At 41.5% G+C, this 17,143-nt stretch overlaps 1 protein-coding gene across 6 annotated transcripts in view; it reads right to left on the minus strand.

The window, feature by feature from the left end:
- Window positions 1–17,143, minus strand: part of STAG2 (STAG2 cohesin complex component) — an 81,424-nt gene that overhangs the window by 44,311 nt on the left and 19,970 nt on the right. For 4 of the 6 annotated variants that reach the window (XM_061598550.1, XM_061598555.1, XM_061598556.1 and 1 more), the window contains exon 2: window positions 590–745. In XM_061598550.1, the coding sequence (XP_061454534.1) occupies window positions 590–633 (44 nt within the window). In that variant the 5' untranslated portion in view covers window positions 634–745. Of the gene's footprint in view, window positions 1–589; window positions 746–2,109; window positions 2,357–14,605; window positions 14,761–17,143 lie in introns of all 6 variants that reach the window. The other 2 variants (XM_061598551.1, XM_061598552.1) reach the window with 2 other exon arrangements.

Genomic DNA, 17,143 nt, shown 5'->3' on the forward strand with positions numbered 1-17,143 from the left:
TAGAGATTGACACCATTTTGACCAAGGCCAGATTACCAAACAGATTAACAAAGCCCCAGTCTTGGCGTCCTCAAATCCAAATACAGAAGCAGGATGAATGCCAAACCTGACACTGAATGATGAACCTAAATCTGACAAATATTACAATGTTTTTCACATAAAACATCAACATCCATCACATTAGAAAGGCAAGACTACAGTTTTTAAAATAAGAGTTATGTGCTTTGTTTGTAGATTTTAAAGCGGTCACCTGAGACTCTCAGCAATTTTCAAATGATCCATGGGGGAAAAAGAGATTATGAACAACTGACTTAAGGAGTCTAACTACACCGGGGGGGGGAGTAATTGAATCTGCAGAACCCATAAAACAATTATTTATGGCAGCTACACTTTGCTAGTGGCTACATTGTTCAAGCACAGTTTAAAATCAACATAATCCTTAAATTCCTCGATGATGAAACAATGCTATGAGTTCCGAGTTAATATAGGCTACAAATGTAAACCAGTTAAATGATAGTATGTACCATTACTATTTGGAAAATACATTTTGTGCATTTATAATTTGGCTTTGTAATGTTTAGTTACTTACTGAAGCACAGCAAAATTAGTTGTTGCTTCTTGAGCTGCTATCATTTCTTTATCATCTTCTGGAGCACTACTGTATTAAAAATGCATTCAAAAAGCAGTAGTAGATGGTAAGTGTCCTTGTTTTGTCAGTTTCTCTTCTTTTAGTGGCAGCCTATACCTGTTAAAACAAAGCGAAGATTAACTCAATTTACACAATATCTTGTGATTTTGGTTGCTCTGATCAACTCTCTCTTGTTGCTTCTTTAAAATTTGCCCCGAAATGTAAGGGAAATAAAAAGTTGTAATTTGTCTGACAGAAGCACTACATACCTGTGATCAGTATATAAGCAGTACAGAGAACTATCAAACTCAAAATTATCTTACCCCGCTTTTAGGACCAAGTGTGCCCCAGATCAGACCAATGGTCCATTGGGTCTAGCATCCTGTTTTCAGCAGTAGCCAAATGGATGCTTCAAGGAACCTAGAGAAGGCGCAACTGCAGTCTCCCCTACTGTTTGGCCCACTAACAACTGGTATTTAGCAGAAAGTTGTCTCTCAATATGGAAGTTCCATTTAGTTCTCATAGTTAATAGCCAATGAGACCCCTATCCTATGAATTTGTCTAGTCCCAGTTTAAGGCCATGTAAGTTATCACATCTTGTGGCAGTAAATCCCAGGTTAATTGTACAGTGAGTGAAGAAGTTTCTTTCGTCTGCCCCAAGTCTATTGTTTATTCAATTCAACCGGTGGCCCTGAATTCTGTATTATGAGAGCAAGAAAATTCTCACTCATCCACTTTCTCCACACTATTCATACTTAAAAGCCTCAATCATTTCACTTCTAAGAAAGTGCTTCAATACCTTGAACATTTTGATTGACCTTTTCAGAATATTTTCTAGCTCTACAATACCTTATTTTACACAGAATGACCAGAAATATACAGAGAATTCCAAATGTGGCTACACCATAAATTTATGTAATGGCATTATATCACATTCCTAATAAATCCCTGACATTTGAGAAAATTTCTGCACTACCTTTCAGACTCTCCAAAGACCCCCAGATTAAAAAAAAACTATAAAATGAGATTAAACACAAATACATCACATCAATTAAATAATTAAAACAGCAGCAAGAGAGTGAGATAAAACAACTGGGTCAGTCTAAAAATACATTGCCACAGCAGAAGATTAACACAAAAGTACAATGGAAAAAAATAAGTCTTTGCCACCCTCCTAAAAATCAGATGGGGCTGGGGCCCATAATCTGATTACCCCAACAAATAAACCTCTGAAGGTGATGGAAAACAGAGCAGGGTCTCAGATGTTTAATGCAGTGCATAGCAGGTTCATCGGGGGGGGGGGGCAGTCCTTTAAAAATTCTAATCCCAAGCCAGTTACTTGTTTATAAATAAAACTCATTTTTAAATTGTGCTTAAAAATGAACCAGAATGCAATGCAAATTGGGGAGGGGGGAGCGTACTGGTGTAATGTGTTGTGGGAAGAGAATACGAGAAATCACTCTGACCACAAAATTTTGTACCTGCTGAGGTTTGAGAACACTCTTCAAGGGCAGTCCCATGTAGAGCACAAAAAGGGAGTCTAATCAGCCAAAGCTGAACAAGAGCAGTCTGGGCCATAGTCGCCACTTGGACCTCGAGGAGCACTGCCAAACAGAGTGCAGCCCCATCCACTCAGATTGTAACTCTTGCCTGGATTAAGCCTCAGTCTTTTAGCCAACATCCAGTCCATCACTGCTCCAGACAACAGTTCAGGACCTCCACAGCTTCCTTGGCATTAGAAGAAAAAGAAGAGAAAGCGTTTGGTATCATCTGCGTATTGACGACACCCAACTCTAGGCTGACTTCCTACAGTGGTTTCATTCAGATGTTAAACAGCATGGGTGTGTGATGGCATCCTCCCAGCCACCCTGGGCCTTGTGCCATTTGGGGAAGGGAGATCCATCCGCCACAAACTGTACTTCTCTGTCTGTCCACCCTCTCTCTTCCCGCTTAACAACTGGCTGCCACCAAATACAAGGAAGAAATTACTACTACTAGACTGCTCTTTATTAATAAACCAAAAAAAAATCTTCCTTGGTTCTTCCTGAAGCCTCTCAAAGAAGCATCATTTATGGCTTCCAGGCATGGGAGTGTTTAAAATAAACTGAGACCACACCACAGCAGGTTTCTGAAGCAAAATCTGAAGTTTACTAAGACAGAAAAAAGGAGTTTTAGGAAAAAGACTTACATGAAAATATTACAAAAACTGCATATCCCAAATGAAGCAAAAGAAACTAAGGGTTAAGCACAATCCTCTATACTAATCTTTAAACCAGTGGTTCTTAGCCCTTTTTGGGTCATGGACCCCTTCAAGAATCTGATGATAGCTATGGACTTCTTCCCCAGAATAATACAACAAACACAAACTTTTGCATACAATTTATTTTATTGCACTGAAATATGATTTTTTTTTTTTGCACCAGGTTCATGGGCCCCCAAAGCCCATCCACGAACCCCCTAGGGTCCATGGACCACAGGTTAAGAACTTCTGCTCTAAAAGTACTTTCTCTGTACAGTAGTGCCCCGCATTACGGCGTTCCGCTTTAAGGCGTTCCGCTGATGCGGCGCCTTTCATTTTCAATTTTAAAGGTTTTTTTCCCCCTTTTGCGATGTTTTGCACCGTTTTCGTGTCATTTTCTCGTGACGCGGCCCATTAAAGTCAATGGGGTTCCACTTTACAGCGTTTTCCGCTTTGCAGCAGAACGGAACCCGCCATATAAGCGGGGCCCTACTGTAGTTAGATTCTTAGCTCTATAGAATTTCCCTACAAAAGTTGTCTCTGGAGGTCCTCCAGGCTAGTTACCTGCAGATATAATCTCTGTTTGCCTGTCCCCTGCCAACCACAGGCTCTGCGTGGCAGTTTCACATCATTTCTCATATACACAATGGAGTTCTACTGCCTTCTCATTTGAGCCCAGGGCAGGGCAGGTAAAGCAAGTCAACACTATAACCTCCAAATGAACAGGCAAGTAAGATATGCATTCCCATATAATACACAATGGTTTATAAAAGCAAGGTTGATACAACCAGTCCATTTCAGCAAAGTCTTAATTTCTACACAGGGGAACAAGATAGAATCTGCAGAACCCCATAAGCTATCAGATAAAACTGGAGCCACCACAAAACAGGGCCATCCAAGTCCCATCCCTGTGAGACACCCCCTAAATATTGAGTTTCTGGGCATCTTTCCACTTGCATATATGATGAAACTCATAGTGAGCAGCCTATTTACACATAGTGCACCAGATTCTTGGCACTCAACGTCCTTGGCTTCCATTCTAGTCAGATCCATAACTAACTGTTCTAAGACAGCCAGTTATCACATTTGGAAGATTTTGCCTCTTGTTCCAACTCACCCATTGCAATATGTTCTGGGGATCTAATACAATTCTGTGTAGGAATTTGCTACTCTTTTGGTTTACTGGGTCCTCTTTGATACATTATTATTATTTATTATAATAATCATTTATTACCCACTCTTCACCCAAAGGTGCCAGTGTGGGTTACAACAATTTTAAAATACAACATTAAAAACAATCTAAAATCCCAAAATGGGGTGGATCCTACAAATACGTATCTCAGGTGTCAAAGGCAATGGTAAAGAGGTGCATCTTCAACATTCACCTAAAACTGTACAGCGAAGTTGCCAGACACACCTCGGTGGGAAGAGAGTTCCACAACTTAGGGCCCACCACAGAGAATGCCCTCTCCCAGACCACCACCACCCAAAGCTTCCGAAGGTGGCGGAACTACCAAAAGCCACCGCCCCCTGCTAATCTCAATGCCTGAGAGTCTGTAGGGAAGGAGATGGCCTTTCAGATATTTTGAACTCAAGTTGTTTAGTGCTTTAAACACAAGCATGCACGCCTTGTATTGGGCGGAAACAAATTGGGAAACAATGCAGCTGTTTTAAAACAGGGGTTATATGAAATCTAAAGGGAACCGCAGCCACTAATCTGGCTGCTGCATTGTGGATCAGTTGAAGTTTCCAAGTTGTATTCAAGGGTGGCCCACATAGAGCACATTGCAATAATCCAATCTGTAAGTTACCAGAACATCGAGTACTGTGGCCAAGACATCTATGTCCAAAAGGGGTCGAAGCTGACAAATCAGCAGAGCTAAAAAAAAGAACTCGTAGCTGACTGAGGCCACCTGAGCCTCCAGTGACAATGTTGGATTCAGGAGTACTCCCAAGCTGCGAAACTCCTCCTTCCAGGGGAGTGCAACCCCATCCAGAATAGGCCATCTCCCCACCTCCCAAAAACATTAGAACTCTGAACACATAACACCTCGGTCTTTTCAGGATTCAGGATATAGAGCAATATTACCCACCAATACACCCTCACTTGTGCTTTCTATAGGTTTCATACTCAAGGTAACCATAGCCCAGTGATACTCAGCATTCCACCAAGCTTCTGATATTCCACTATATCCATATTATCTTTTACAAAATGCTACAATTTCACAACTTAGCTTTGAAACTTTTAGCATGTGATACCTATACACTGCATCTAGATGTCCTTTCCAGACATAGTTTTTCATTTGGCTTCTTTAAATGGCCAATCCTTACTTTCTGTATACTTGCTGCCCTATCCTGGCTTTGATTATCTGAAATGTTAACATCATCCCTAAAAAAATTAGTCATCCTGAAACACAACACTCTTTCTCATCCTTCCCCCAAAAGACTTAAAAAAAAAAAAAAAAGCTCTGCAACACCCTGGTACCATTTGGAAGAGATCATGTTTGCATGCAAAAGAAATCCCAGGCTTTTTTTAATTCAATGCCAGGAACTGAATCTCATGCAGGTAGTACTGCTGGAAAATATCTCTACCTGAGATCTTGGAGAGCTAGTATGGGGTACATGGACCAATGGACAGCGTATCTTAAATCTGGAAACATACAGTATAAACAACATTCCATCACATAGTCTGAACTTGTTTGCCACAAATTGGGAATTACTCTGCAACTGCGCTGAATGCACTCCCACTATACTAAGCAACCTTTTTTTTTGCTAATGACTCAGCAGTGCACTTTGGCTTTGCCATCAGTGTGACAAGTTTGCCCAACTCATGATTGTAGATTTTAACATCAGTAATACTGTAGCAAAAGCTAATCACAAGATGGCCAAGTAGCACTCATGAGGTTTCCAGTTAAAAATTAAACTCCAACACTGAAGACCATACACAACGATTTTCAGCAGTCTAAGCTGTAAACCCAAATCAAATATAAGCACTGACAAATGAAACTGAAAATCAGATTTTTAAAAAATTAGACCAGAGTTCCAGAAATGTAATTCCACATCAGAAAGAAAAAGCTAAAATTCAGGCTGCCACTAAGTGATGCTAAAACATAATCAGCTTTCTTTAAAAAAATAAAATGTATCATGCTATAAGATCACTTGGTGGAGCTCTAGTCCAAAGTTAAATAAGACAGGTCACCTAGAGGTTGACCTAGCTTTTTCTTGACAGGAAGTATAAATGTAATTGGTAACACAGAGCAAACAGTATAATGAGTTAGAATTTATATTTTGCAGTTCTTTAAATAAAATCACCTAACTAAGGTAACTCTCTTAATTTTCATCACGCCGAGCTTATCGAGACTATAATTATTTTGCCAAAAAAAATCCTGCTGTAACAGTAACAATGGTGGGTAGTGATTTGGGGACTGATTTTACAGTTTGGCATAATGATTAAACTCATCACATTAATGTATTTGAATCTTTGTTATATTAATTTTGTATTGTAGTTAAGTGTGTTTCAGTTGCAACAGGCGGATTTCTCTCACAGATGCACAGTATGATTCTAGAACATTGCTCCAATTAAGAATTAAACAAATAAATGTAGATCCTGCATAGCAAAGCAATGTGTAGGGGGTTCCCCCCCCAACTCCCCCTGCTTTTAAGCCATTTCACAATACAGGGTTGGTCACACAGGTACCTTCATCACATTAACTGCAGTAACGGGGTGATATTCAGAACTGACTGCGACATAACTGATTCAACATCAGCTCCTTGGGACTATGCAGCTTACCCACGGCTGCACAGGTGGCAGGACACGTAACCCCTAAGCCACTCACTGTGGGAGTGATCTTTAGCTGGCCCTTGACACCCAGGAGACATGAGCGGGGATTTGAACTCAGACTCTGGACTCCCAGCCAGGCTCTCCTCCCCACTGTGCTATATCAGCTGTATGTTTCCATTGAAGACCATTGTGACTGAACTGACACCAAGCAATACGAAAAAGGTTGCACTGAATAATCTGAGATGGGCTCAGTCACACATGGAATTCATCACATGATATGACTGCAGCCTGTGAACCAGCCCTACCTCGATTTAAAAACAAACTTAAAATTATTATTCCAAATTTCCCATGATGGCTTGATACTTAGACATATAAAACAAACCTTTTTAAACATAGCATAACAGCAGTTGACAATTTTTCACACTGGGTAAAACACAATACAGTTTTTAAACCCTAATGAAACTATATAATATTAAATCTAAACTATCAAAATACTACTAAACCAAGTACTATATAGCAAAATATCCAGGAGTGGAGCCATCAGAGAAGACCCTGTTGCATGTGCTCACCAACCTAACAGTCTTAACTTGGCAGCCATCTGAACATGATCTGTAGGTGTGAAGAAGTCACAGCACTTCAAGTAGCCTGATTCCAAACTGTTCAGAGACCAGCACTTTGAACTCGGTCCAAAAACACACTGCCACCAGTGCAAATAATACAATACAGCCTGTTGGGAAAAGGTTTTATCAAATGTGAAGACACAACACGTAAATTCTGATCAAATTGAAAGCCATGGATAAATCCAACTGAAAACAAATTAGTTACATCTCAGTCAAGTCCCATTGCATTCCTATGCATGCTTGCTAAGAAGTATATCTAACTCTGCTCAACACAGCATACTGCCGAATGTTCACAGGACTCCAGCCTTACACTGCAATCAATGCAGGTTTTACAGAAACAAGTTCAACTATATTAACTGAGGCTTACTTTCAAGTAGGGCAGATACAAAAAAATTAAAGAATTATTTTAAAAATACTAAGTTTCTCTAAAATAAATGTTTAAATATTAAGTAATATGAATATAAGCATGTTAGCCCACTCTTGTATTTGAGAAAGAGACTGGTAGCCATATGCAATCAGGAATTCCATGCAGGTGAGTAAGCAGGGCTGATAGCAGATGGATGAAGTGATCTTCTCTGCACCCAGCACAGAAAGCTTTCAGTTCCTCCTCTGCCAGCATCAAGCTGGCCAGCATTTTTTTTTCAGTCTAGCAACTTCTCAAGGCTTAATTACAAGGATGTGTTAGCTCTATAGTTCACCTCTGAACTGAATGTCTTCTACCAGATATGGTGAGATAAAAGACTCTTCTATGCAAACATCTGATCATTTCTCATATATGAATGTTTACACTCCACCTACAAAACATAGGCATTTCATCTTCATGTGATGAAAATAAAGTGTGCTAATAATCTTCCCAATAACAATCAGCTTTGCTTTGATCTTTCAGTCATGTGCAGTTCATTTTGGTTTGTGTGTGAGAGAGGCTGAGGCTTGAGCAAGTGAAGGAGAAACAAGAAACAATGCAAAGAAGAATGGATGACAAAAGTGTGTAGTGTGCAGGTTCCTATATCCCCATACTTAAGCGGCAGCTCTATACTCACTTATTTGGGAGAAAGCACAATTGAACTCAAGGGGGCTCACTTACATTAACCTTGCACACTATCATGGATGTTGGGTATAAAACCCTATATGGGAATATTTTAAAGATATTCCCTCAATAGATAAAAAAATGAAAACATGCAAAATGTATAGTGTTAACTAAGAGCTGCAAGGCTTGGTTTCAAGACTTATATAACAGTGTAAATATTACACTATTTAGTTGTAAATTAAGATGGTTCGGTGGTCAGATTTGCTCCACTGTTTAGTAAACATATGAAGTAGCATCATCTGAAAACTTGATTTAAATCACTGATTTTAAATTGTCTTGATTTGAATTAATCCCTGCTACTTTCAGGTAATTATGCATAGGATTGCAGTCTTGCTTGTGACCTCTCTTAAATGTATTGGAGTCAATAATCATTTCTGACAGGTAATTTACAAGTGGTGGCTGTTAGCCCCATTACTCAGACCATAGCCTTAAGGACTATACTCAAAATGTACACACAAGTCAGCCTGACATCTATACCTGGAAAAATTCTGGAGCAGATAATGAAATCAATCTGTAAGCAGCTTGAAAACAATGCAGTGATTACTAGACGCCAACATGGTTTTGTCAAGAACAAATCCTGCCAGACTAATCTTATCTCGTTTTTTTGATCAGGAAACCTCCCTCGTAGACTGTAGGAATGCTGTGGACATAATCTATCTAGACTTCAGCAAAGCTTTTGACAAAGTGCCCCATGATATTCTGATTAGCAAACTGGCAAAATGTGGGTGGATGGAACTGTGGATTCACAGTTGGCTACAAAATCATATTCCAAGAGTGTTTATGGTTCCTTCTCAAACTGGGGGAAGGTACCGAGCGGGATACTGTAGGGCTCGGTCCTGGGCCCACTGCTCTTCCACATTTGTATTAATGACTTGGATGAAGAGCTGCAGGGAAAGCTTATCAAATTTGTAGATGATACAAAATTGAGTGGGACAGCTAATACCCTGGAAGACAGAAACAAAATTCAAAGGGATCTTGATATGCTGGAGCATTAGGCTGAAACAATAGAACGAAATATAACAGGGATAAGTGCAAAGTTCTACACCTAAGAAAAAGAAATCAAATACACAGTTATAAGATGGAGGGGGGATTACTTGGCTCAACAATACTACATGCGACAAGAGATCTTGGGATTGTTGTTGATCACAAGCTGAATATGAGCCAACACTGTGATGTGGCTGCAAAAAAGACAAATGCTATTTTAGGCTGCATTAGTTTCCAAATTGCATGAAGCATTGGTTCCCCTCTATTTGGCACTGGTTAGGCCTCAACTTGAGGCAGTTTAGGGATTCTACTTGTGTACCGCCCACCCCACTGCACAGCTGACTCCCTGACCGAGGTGCTCGAGGTGATCTCGGATGTACAGATGCTCTCCCCCAACTTACTGGTTTTGGGGGACTTCAACGTGCATGCCGAGACTGTCCTCACTGGAGCCCCTCGGGATTTCATGGAAACCATGACTTCCTGGGAACTGCACCTTAGTAATATAGGGCCCACCCATGTAGCCGGTCATGCTCTTGACCTTGTATTTGTCTCAGGAGGGGAGGGGAGTGCTCTGAAAATGGGGACTGTTTCTTCTAACCCCGTGTCATGGTCAGATCATTATCTGGTGAATATAGACTTCTCTATGCCGCACACCCTCCGCAGGGGACAACGACCTATTAGGATGGTCCGCCCCAGACGGCTGATGGATCCTAAAGGATTCCTAAATGCGCTGGGAGATTTGGAGCCAGCTGAAGGACACCCGGTTGAAACCCTGGTGATGGAGTGGAATAGGGAGATCACTAGGGCGGTAGACCGGGTGGCTCCGAAACGTCCTCTCCCCCTGGATAGAGCTCAGACAGCACCCTGGTACACTCCATGGTTGCGGGGTCTGAGACAGAAGGTGAGACGACTAGAGCGCCAGTGGCGGAAATCTCGCTCTGAAGACGATCGGACACTGGTTAGATCAGCAATAGCTGCCTACCAGGTGGCAACAAAGAGAGACTTCTTTGCTGCCTCTATTGCGTCAGCAGAGTGTTGTCCCAGGAGGTTGTTCCAAGTGGTCCGAAGCCTGGTCGGTCCAGTGGCTCAGGAACCCATGGAGCATTCTAAAGCCTCCTGTGACATATTTGCTAAACACTTTGCTGATAAAATCGAACGCCTGTAGAGCACGATCCCGTACGCCGTGGAGACAGGAAGTGAGCCGGAGGCGATCAATGGCATTCCGGTCCGGTGGATCGATTTCAGCCTCTTCCTTCTGAGGAAGTGGACAAGGTGCTCTCTACTGTGAAGCCAACCACCTGTCTGCTGGATCCTTGCCCTTCATGGCTCATTATGAGCTGTAAAGAGAGGCTGAGCAAATGGATCCAGGCATTGGTAAATGCATCCTTGGAAGAGGGTGCAATGCCATTAGCCCTTAAGGAGGCAACAATAAAGCCCATCTTGAAAAAGTCCTCCTTGGATCCTCAAGAATTGAACAACTTTCACCCAGTCTCTAATTTACCATTCTTGGGCAAGATGATTGAGCGAGTAGTGGCCAAACAGTTACAGACACACTTGGATGAAGCGGATTATTCAGATCCATTCCAATTGGGCTTCAGGACTGGACATGGAACTGAAACGGCCTTGGTCGCTCTGGTAGATGATATGAGGAGGGCATTGGATAGGGGAGAATATACCTTCCTTGTCCTCCTGGATCTCTCAGCGGCTTTTGATACCATTGACCATGGTATCCTTTTAGATCGCCTGGGAGGACTAGGAATAGGGGGCACTGTTTTACAGTGGCTCCGTTCCTATCTCTCAGACAGGTGTCAACGGGTGGCATTGGGGGATGAGGTTTCAGACCCTTGGCCTCTCAATTGTGGAGTGCCACAGGGTTCTATCCTCTCCCCCATGCTATTCAACATCTATGTAAAGCCACTGGGGGCCATCATCAGGAGATTTGGGTTGCAGTGTCACCAATATGCGGATGACACTCAGCTCTATCTCTCGTTTAAGTCCTCACCAGAGTTGGCTGTGGAGACCATGTCCAAGTGCCTGAAATCAGTAAGTGAATGGATGGGAAGGAATAGGCTGAAACTAAACCCTGACAAGACCGAGGTGTTGCTCGTGGGAGACAAAGGAAGGTTGGGAGATATAGACCTGGTATTCAATGGGGTAAAATTACCCCTGAAAGACCAGGTCCGCAGCCTCGGGGTCATTCTTGACTCCCAGCTGTCCATGAAGGCTCAGGTTTCGGCAGTGAGCCGGGCAGCTTGGTATCAATTGCATCTGATACAAAGGCTGCAACCCTACCTTCCTGTCCATCTGCTCCCACGGGTAATACATGCCCTGGTCTCCTCCCGCTTAGACTACTGTAATGCGCTCTATGTGGGGTTACCCTTGAAAATGGTCCGGAAATTACAACTGGTACAGAACAGCCGTCGCCGTGATCATATCACTCCGGTGCTAATAGATCTGCACTGGCTACCAGTTGCTTACCGGGCCCAATTCAAGGTGTTGGTATTGACCTTTAAAGCCCTAAACGGTTTCGGCCCAGTTTATCTGAAGGAGCGCCTCCAGCATCACCAATTATGCCGCCTGACAAGATCAGCCACGCAAGACCTTCTCTCGGTCCCACCAGTTAAACTAGCTAGGCTGGTGCGGACTAGAGAGAGGGCATTTTCGATCGTGGCCCCCACCCTCTGGAACTCCCTCCCGTTTGATCTTCGCCATGCCCCCTCCCTGACAAGTTTCCGCCGCAGTTTGAAGACCTGGCTGTTCAGGCAGGCCTATGGGACTTCTGGGGTGGGTTAGTCTTTTAATTGTTGTTATTAATTGTGTTTTCACTAATTATTGATTACGGTCCTTGTTTTTATATTGTATTTTATGCTATTTGTATATCGCCTAGAGTGGCCGTTCATTCGGCCAGATAGGCGACTCAAAAATAAAATTTTATTAGTAGTAGTAGTAGTACTGCATCCAATTGTGGACACCACACTTTAAGAAGGATGCAGACAAACTGGAACAGGTTCAGAGGAGCACAACAAGGATGACCGGGGGACTAGAAACAAAGCCCTATGAGGAGAGACTGACAGAACTGGGTATGTTTAGCCCTGAGAAGAGAAGACTGAGGGGAGATATGATAGAACTCTCCAAGTACTTGAAAGGCTGCCACACAGAGGAGGACCAGTATCTCTTCTTGATCATCCCAGAGTGCAGGACACAGAATAATGGGCTAAAGTTCCAGGAAGCCAGATTTCAACTGAATATCAAGAAAAACTTCCTAACTGTTAGAGCAGTACGACAATGCAACCAATTACCTAAGGAGGTGGTAGGTTCTCCAACACTGGAGACATTCAAGAGGCAGCTGTACAGCCACCTGTCAGGTATTATTTTATTTATTTATTAATTATTTGATTTATATCCCGCCTTTCCTCCCAGCAGGAGCCCAGGGTGGCAAACAGAAACGCTAAAAACACGTTAAAACATCATAAAAAGACCTTAAAATACATTAAAACAAAACAAAGTTAAAAACATTTTTAAAAAGCTTTAAAAACATCTTTAAAAACAAAAAAGGGTTAAAAACATTATTAAAGAAAACATATTAAAAGCAATTTTAACACAGACGCAGACTGGGATAGGTTTCAACTTAAAAGGCTTCTTGTATGCTTTAATTTGCATTGAGCAGGGGGTTGGACTTGATGGCCTTATAGACCCCTTCCAACTTTATGATTCTATGTTGAGTGTGAATGTGAATTAATGAAAAAAATTAAATTCAGACAATGTCCTCTTTAGCAAGCTTAGAAACTATAACTATTTTTATATCCTTTAATATGATGTGAAAAAAAGAATTGTTGAATAATGGCTTTATGTGATGATGCACATCAAAAACACTTGAATATCATGTCCTGAAAATCACTATTCAGTACTAAGGCTGCAATCCTAACCCCACTTACTTGGGAGTAAGCCCCATTTAAATTCAGTAGGACTTACTTCTGAATAGACATGGCTAAGATTATGCTGTTAGGCTTCTGAAAGACAGGCATGACAGTATTCAAAAAGGGAGATTTTATCCTGTTTACACCACACATGGATTTACAACACCACACCTCAATCTTGCTATCAGCTATAATCCTAGCCATCACAGCCCTGGGCTCCTACTTGGAGGAAGGGCAGGATATAAATCAAATAAATAAATAAATAAATAAATAAATAAATAAATAAATAAATAAATAACTTTAAATGTGGGGTTCAATAAGAGTACAGTAGATGAATCCAGACTTCCACTCATGTGCCAGCCAGGTCACTTGTTTACTCAAGTCAAATATGTACTCTGCAATCCAGGCATATACACTGTAGACGTACACATGAATCCCCAGATGTTCTACACATGCACTGTAAATCATGTATTACATTTAATGTAGACTGTGTATTGCATTTATTTCACAGCCTATCCTTTCTGAGCCCCTCCTACTTAATCCACCCTCAATGCTTTGCACAATTTCTCTGTAACTTTCTTTACCAAAATACAAAACTTTATAGGACAATTCCCCAGATATAGAGCTTTAGTGATTCATTGATACACAAAAGAAATGTTCATTTTGCTATAAGGTAACCCCTCTCTCAAGCTGCTATATAGGAAATGCACTCTTTGAATGATATCCCCTTTAGCTGAGGAAAGCAGAGGGCAAAGAGGGCAAATTTGAAAAAATATCATTCTTTGGCCAGACCAGTTGTCTCTTGGTTAGGAGGCTCTTGTGTTTCTGCCTACTCATTCTATATGTAGATAGCTCTGACTGAGTTGCAAACCTTACAACAGACCAGGCAGGACAAATATGCATATCTACACTAGTCTAGCAGGCAAAAACTGACATTATAACAAGTTACAATTTAACAGAGCTGGTGGCTGTTAAGAGAACCAATTTCGAATTCAAGTGCTCTCCACTGTGAGACAAAAGTCCCTAAATACTCACTGAAATAGCAACCAAACCTAACAGACTGTATTTTTACGGCCACATGGGAAAGAGTCACAGATAGGGCAATGGGCAGAAAAAAATTATGAATACATATACATAAATGAAAGTATACATACAGAGATGAAACACTGTTAATACTATCAAATATAAATGAAGAGTGATATAATACCTTGGGAAATTTTCAGACAGGTACCCAGTTAGAAAGTTAACAACACAGCTTATTGAAGCTGTTTTCTGGTACAGTAGTAAGCGCATGTATTTGGACACATATGGAACTCTTCATAGCATCCACCAGCATCATAGTTACATACTTTTTATTAAAGTTGTCTGATGTTGTCCAATTAAGTCATCATTCCTGGCCTATTATGGTTGGTAGTTGAAGTCTGTTATTTGCCTCAACTGGCTGAGATGCATGGGCTCTTCAAAATACAGAGCTAGGCTTGTCCGGGCTCCTGGCAAATGGGACCTGCAACAAAACTTGTAATGTATCCTTATTCCCTAGCAGGCGTGCCACTCTTCCACTCAGCCATTCCCTCCTCCAGGATGCTGCAAGGGGCTCCTTTTCAGTCTCTCTTTCGCAACTGATACTTAACATTTTTGCGGCTCCAAATACGCTCAGTTTATATTGGGCAATTTTGGGGCTCTTGGCGGGGTGGTGGCTTTTTTGTACTTATGCATACTTTGGGATTCACCCAACCATGACAAAACTTCCCACTTGTTTCCCAGTGGACCTGGCTTAGCTCCAGACCTGTTAGTGAACTCAGGCTGCTGAGTGCCATTAGAGGGAATGATGGGCAAAACACAAAAAGTACAAGCCTAGTACAGGGCTGAGCAACCTGTGGTCCTCCACATGACTGGCCTATAAGACGACTGAAAGTTTTCTGGTGCCCATGAACCTAGAATTTTTATACAGAGGCCTAGTCATTTGGAATATGGATTACAGTAACAGCAGAAACAATTTTCATCAACTGATGTGGACGAAGCACAACCACTTCAGCAACACTTATGGCGCAGCATAACATGAAAAATTGCTTCTTTTAAAAAATTGCTTCAAACTAGGAAGTAGTGTTCTTTCCCATATTCATTTTCTTATTGAATACTTGGTGCTTTATAGCTCCTATTTGGATCTACATCTATCAGAGCTGGGTTTTGTTTCTGCCCATCTTCCCCCAATAAGCAACTACTCTGCACTTTGTCTCCCATCCCAGTCAATCACTGTAATCAAACACTTGGCTTAAAATGGCTAAAGAAAAGGAGGATGACCACAAAGGAATTAAGAAATTACATGCAACTAGGCAGTTAAAGGAAGAATGTGCTATGACTCTGAGGGAGCAGCAACGTCAGAGAGAGAAATAATAGGAAGTGGGAAAGGAGGGAATTCATGAGCGAGTTTTGTATTTGAGTTAGTTTGGGTGGGTGCTGAGATTGTGTGTATTAAGTGTCCTCCCCCCTCCCAATTTTAAGGTTTTTTTCAGTATTTTTAGTTGCTCAGGTTACACATTTGTACTCTTTCTATTCAGACAAAATATTATGCATCCCTGTTTGCGGTCAAAAATTGCTTATTAATGTAAAGTAACACAAATGGCTTCACGTTTTTTTAAAAAAATATGTATGATTTAGTGGAGAAGTAGACGAACTCTGGCCCTCTAGATGTGAACAAGACTGTACTCCAGCAACATGTCACATTAAACCACAAAATGGTTTAAAATAAGCTACGGTTTAATGTAAACCAGCAGTGTGTTGCTGCTGAAATTGCAGGCACATTACTTCTCTCCTGCTGCAATGCAGGCAAAAAACCCATGGTCTGGCTTGTCGTGTTGTCCAAGCCCAGGCTCCAAACAAACCACAAGTGATAACCCAAAAACAAACCTTAACTTCAGCTTGTGGTTTATCTGGAGAGAAACAAAAAGTGCAAGCCTCAGTATGGATGACACAACAAGCTACACCAGGCCTGGGGAACCTTTGGCCCTCCAAATGTTGCTGAACTGCAACTCCCATCATCCCTGTTTGTTGGTCATGCTTGCTAGGGCTGATCAGAGCTGTAGTTCAGCAACATCTGGAAGGCCAAAGGTTTTTCACACCTAAGCTACACCATGGTTAGTTTCCCAGTAGCATGGCAGGAAAGGAGTAAAGCACTAGCAATTTGAGATCATTTAACTATGGTTTAATGTGACTGTGAACCAGGCTGCAGCTAGCACTCATCCTCCCATGCTGGCTGGACTGATGGGAGTTGGGAATCTAACATCTGGACAACCATGTTAACCACCCTGCTTTAGGGGAATGTTAAATTTATTATGGATATGAATGCCAATTCTTAGGAATCTGACTTTCGGGAATTCTCAGCAGACAATTCTAAAGCTAATAATGTCCTTGCTAAATGAGACCACCTATGCTAGATCAAATCAAAAGTTCATAGAGTCCACTATTCCATATCGAACAGTGACCAATCATACGCCTCTGAAAAATTCACGCAAAGCGGACTATGTTTCCAGCCATCCACTCTGTCCTCAGGATCTGGTACTCAGAATCATCCTGTAAGGAAATACCATTCAGCCATCGAAAGCTGTTTGAAAGCCCATATATGAAATGACTACGAGAACACCCCTATCTTCCTGCTTGTCAGCATTTTCAAAGGAATTCTCAAAAGGCTAGTGATGCAAACCTTCCCCTTGCAAAAGCCACACTAATTCTATCTTAGCAGTTTGTTCTTCCTGACAATTCTAGCTTTATTGCCTAGGACAGAATTTAGACTGACAGGCCTATGTCTGCTAGGCTTAAAAAAAAGTGTTAAGCTGCTACCTTATAGTTCTTTGGTGTCTTGAGTTTGGTGAAGAGTTGCTTATTTTACT

The sequence above is a fragment of the Rhineura floridana genome, chromosome 16 (genome assembly GCF_030035675.1).
Source record: "Rhineura floridana isolate rRhiFlo1 chromosome 16, rRhiFlo1.hap2, whole genome shotgun sequence".
Classification (NCBI taxonomy): Eukaryota; Metazoa; Chordata; class Lepidosauria; order Squamata; family Rhineuridae; genus Rhineura; species Rhineura floridana.